We start from the raw sequence: 4,374 nt of genomic DNA, 5'->3' as shown, positions 1-4,374 counted from the left end.
TTCGTCATGTTGACGAAAGCGTGGGGCATCAGGCGCGCCGTGATCTCGCTGAGGCCGCCAATCCGCAGCTGCGCACCGCCCGCAAGCACGCAGTGGCGCAGCGTCACGTTCAGCGCGTCAGCGAACGCATCCATCAAACGCAGGTCCACCGTCACAGTGATCGGCCCGCTGAACACCACCGAGTCGAAGCACGTCGTCGCACGCCCACCACCAACCGTCACGGACTCCGTCAGCGTCACGCCACTCACGCAGCCCTGCGCACCGCCACCACCGGACCTCGCAGGCGGCACGTCGAACGGCAGGCACGCCTCGCCCACACCGCCGGCACGGCAGCTGCACACGCAGTCGGTGAACGACGCAGTCAGTGCATCGAAGCACGCCAGCGCTGCCGCACAGCCGTCGCACGGCACCACGCTCACGGAGGGCAGGCCGGCCATGCGATAGTCGCCGCTGCTCCGCAGCACCCGGCCGCCAGCACGGTTGCACTGCACCGACACGACGCCGCTCGTGATCGTCAGCCCGGAGACAAGCGTCGCGCCAGTGGCAGCGCAGCGCGCAATCGACACGGCGCCGCCGCTGAGCGTCACCCCCGACAGCGACGCCACCGACAACGCCTCGCCCACCGCCCACACGTCGTGCATGTCCAGCCACCCGCCGCCACCGACCGTCCCACCGTCGCAGCGCACCAGCGACGACGCAACAGACCCCTCAACGCCAACGAAGCGCAACACCGAATCAAGCACCGCTAGGCGCTCTCCGAGCACAATGCCGCCGCCGCTGCTCACAACCGACACGTTTGTCACAGAGAGCACCGAGTGGCTCCGCAAACTAACACGCGACGAGGACGCCACATGCATCGCGGACGCGGTCGGACCGCCCGACGTCACCAGCGACACGCCGTCAAGCACCACCGCGCTCGACAGCAGGTCCACGCCGCCGCCAACGTACACCGCCGACCCGCCCACGTGCAACGACCTCAGCACAGTGTTGCTCACACGCAGCTGCGACTGCAACAGCGACGTCGCGTACAGCACAAGCGGCGATGCCACCGCGTCCGTCAGCCCGCTCAGCTGCGAGTAGTGCATCGGCCCCGGCGTCACAATCGTCGAGTCGCGGACCGTCACGTTCGTGTGTGCCGGCAGGTTGTGCACAAACACGAGCGAGCAGTAGCCGCCGGACAGCCCGCTCACGCTCACCTCCAGGCTCCGGTCACTCGCCGGCTCGCCGCTGTAGCCCCGCACGTAGAGCTGCGCACCGCCGTCGCACACGCAGTTCCTCAATTCGATGCGCAGCGCACCGGGGAGCATCGCCGCCACGTCGAACACCACAGCCACGCCGTTCGTGATGGACACGCCGTCCATCAGCGCCGTGTCCACGGCACGGCCAACCGTGATGGCTCTGTCCACCGTGCCGCCCCGCAGTCGCAACACCACCGCATGCACCGCGGGCATCCACGCCGCAGCAGCAACCAGCGCCAACACCAAAAGAAGCGCCGCACGCACAGCCGCAATGGCCCTGCGCTGCACACGGTGCCGGCTGCGCGGACACGCACCCACCGCAGACCGCATCCACCGACCCAGACACGTATCAGCAGGGCTCTCGTGGTGTGTCGCACTCGCCCCGTCAACCATTCCTCCTGTCTATCAAATCCCTTTCTACGGATGGCAAATCCAGATACACGATTCCGATAGGTCGTTATCCCACTAATTCTAATCCTAATACTGCGAGTAATCCCTAACACCTTGAAACGATAGTTGTGCTGGTAAAGCAAAAGTAACTCTAACTGCACGGTCAGAAAAGGAACAAAAGGAAGCAACCACAGTAACCAAACACAGTGGCACGCAGAGGCATCCGGCCACAAAAAATCCCAAACACAGTACAAACCCCAACAGGAAACCGCGCAGACGCAATCAATTCAGTAGCACCATCACCCTCGCACCGCCAGCGCAGCCCCACACAGCCGCCGTCCCAAGTAAAAGGGTCCCGGCAAAAACAAACATGACCACTGGCGCTGCTGGTGTGACCGATGAGTCGGCACTGCACAAGAAACAGCGAACTCATACGCGCACGGCATACACAAAAACGAAATGAGGAATAAAGGAGCACGGCGGCAGTACGCAGACACGGGGAAAAAGGATCCACATCAACTGCACAGTCCGATTCGCTCGCAGCCGTACGGATGGTGGTCGCGCCGCCGCCGCACTTTGCGTGTGTGTGTCTGCCGTGGACTGAGAGGATGATGAGACGAAAAAGAGATGCGGTGCGGTCCCCATCCATCTCGGTTAACTGTGACACCAGTCACGCCATCCCGTCAGATTACCTGCAGCCAAGACCGTCACCGTCAGCAGCGGTCGGTGCCTTCTCCACCAGGCGCCGTCACGCGCCTCCTCCCTCACCAACACAACGGGGGAGCAGCAGCCACACGCAACTGCCAGCACCGAGTACAAAAGAAGAATCCACCTGCACTGCAATGTGTGTGTCCTGCACGTGTGGTTGTGTGTGCCCACTGTCACGCGAAAAAAAAGAAAAACGACAGAAAAAAGAAACAAAGCATCTGAAGAGACGCACAAACACAAATGCACAGCAGAGGCGCATGTCCAAAGAAAGAAGAATGGAAGGGCCGCTCAAACTCAGGATTGCACTGCAGCCCGATCAGCGGCAAACCACAGAAGATTTATTCAAAACAAAAGAAAACTTTCCCTAGCCACCCCCTTCTTATATAAACCCCGTCATAAAAAAAAAAAAAAAAAGAACTTCCTATATTACTGTTCCACACGAATTTAAAAATAAGAAGAAATGAAAAAAGTAGTAATAATAATAATAAATTCGCCTGGCTGCCGTGTGGCCACACCGAACCGTCTGCATATATTTTGCCCGCAAAATAAAATTAAAAAAATAGTTGTATGTCTTTCAACCGTCCGACCTCCATGTGTCCGCACATCGTTTATATTTCACGGGGTCATCTGCGTGTTGCTGCTCCCCTCAGCCCTTTCATCGGCGTGCGAGTGCGGCCCGCAGAGCTCAGTCACTCGTGTGTGTGTGTGGAGGGAAGTGAGAGAAGCACGCAGACATGACGGCAGTCGCGTCTCCCCATCGGGAGAGTGAGCGCAGCAAAAAAGAAAAAAAATCATGAGAAGGGGAGAGAAATGCTGACGGCACTGCCAGCGCGTGAAATGCACACAAAAAGCAAAAAAAAATCCCTAAAAACCGGCAGGGTGTGGCTGTGTGTGTGTGGCGCTGCGGGTGTCTGCCAGCCCTGACCGCAAAAAAAGCAAAACAAGAGGGAAAGAAATGTGTGCTCCGCCCCACAGGCCCTCGTCGCACGCCCACACGTCACGGCTCCCTCAGCGCGCCGTTCGTCGCGGCCCCTCCTCATGCGTGCAGCAGGCGAGGCGCACAGGGCCGTCGTCATGAGCGTGTCGGTGGGTGTGCGAGTGGAGCCGTTGGGCGGGAAACACACGGCACCCCTCGCAGGAAGAATGCAGCAACAAACAATAAACAAAAGCAAAAAAAAAAATCCATGGTGATTGCCCCAAGGCAACAAGCAAGATAAGAAAACAATTTAAAAAAGGAAAAGAAATTGTTCTCTGCGTAGTAAAATTTATTCCTAGCGGTGTGTGTGTGTGTGTGTTGGTGAAGGGGAGGGCGCAAGTGTCCCACGCGGCAGCCAATCACTCCTCAAAGAGCCACAATGCCCCACAGCCCCAGCAGAAGAAGCAGCAACAACACCCGAGACACACACACATGCACGGTGCTGTCACGGTTTAGACCCATGGACAGCAGCTCCGCAATTTCCCCGGTGAAGGTGACGTTGTCCGAGTGTCGTGCCGCGCCTTTTGTTGAGGGGATCCCTTCGCCTCCAGGCGTGGTGTTTGTATTCTCCGGTTTGGTGTCGACCGTCTGTGGCACCTCCTTGCCGTCCTCAAAAGAAAATTCGCTTCCTTCATTCCGAGAGACCTCGTCGGTGTCCTCCGCGGATGTAGGTTCGGCGTCAGTCCTTGAAGGAGTGAGGCTGCTGTCTGAGCCCATTGTTCTCTCGGAATTTCCGTCCCCCGCCTCGAGGCTGAGGCTTTGCTCCGCGCCGGTGGTTCCGGTTCCAGTGGACCGCACGTCGTCGCTTTCAGTGGCAGGCTCAGTGCTTTGTTGCACTTGGTGCCCACTGTCAACTGTTTCGGTGGCCGTATCCATATCCGATGATGCACCCACTGAAGACGTTGATCCGCCACTCCTGTCATCCGCTTCTCCCTCCTCCTCTGGCATTTCTTCATCATAACTTCCAGAGTACATTTCAACATCGGTAACCTCCGTTAATTCCGCTGGCTGTGGGTCTTGTGGCTGCAATTCTGAAACCCGTTGCATCGATTTATTCTCTTC

The 4,374-nt window shown here is 58.4% G+C and overlaps 3 protein-coding genes across 3 annotated transcripts, besides 1 other annotated feature; all 3 read right to left on the bottom strand.

The window, feature by feature from the left end:
- Window positions 1-1,631, bottom strand: Tc00.1047053509841.29 (dispersed gene family protein 1 (DGF-1), putative; the record flags this gene model as incomplete). Its single annotated transcript, XM_798239.1, has 1 exon — window positions 1-1,631. A coding segment is annotated over one exon (1,631 nt), but the record flags the coding sequence as incomplete, so codon positions are not given.
- Window positions 1-4,374: a sequence feature (areas not merged during assembly with more than two copies in the genome that could not be assigned to a particular haplotype).
- Window positions 1,792-2,277, bottom strand: Tc00.1047053509841.20 (uncharacterized protein; the record flags this gene model as incomplete). Its single annotated transcript, XM_798238.1, has 1 exon — window positions 1,792-2,277. One exon carries the CDS (start codon window positions 2,275-2,277, stop codon window positions 1,792-1,794), a length of 486 nt encoding a protein of 161 aa, XP_803331.1.
- On the bottom strand, window positions 3,679-4,374 carry Tc00.1047053509841.10 (trans-sialidase, putative; the record flags this gene model as incomplete). The annotated part of the gene is made up of 1 exon (XM_798237.1): window positions 3,679-4,374. A coding segment is annotated over one exon (696 nt), but the record flags the coding sequence as incomplete, so codon positions are not given.

This window comes from Trypanosoma cruzi, genomic scaffold (assembly GCF_000209065.1).
Source record: "Trypanosoma cruzi strain CL Brener 1047053516477 genomic scaffold, whole genome shotgun sequence".
In the NCBI taxonomy this organism is placed as follows: Eukaryota; Euglenozoa; class Kinetoplastea; order Trypanosomatida; family Trypanosomatidae; genus Trypanosoma; species Trypanosoma cruzi.
The sequence above is the reverse complement of the archived record's forward strand: the minus strand, read 5'-3'. Positions and strand labels throughout refer to the sequence as shown.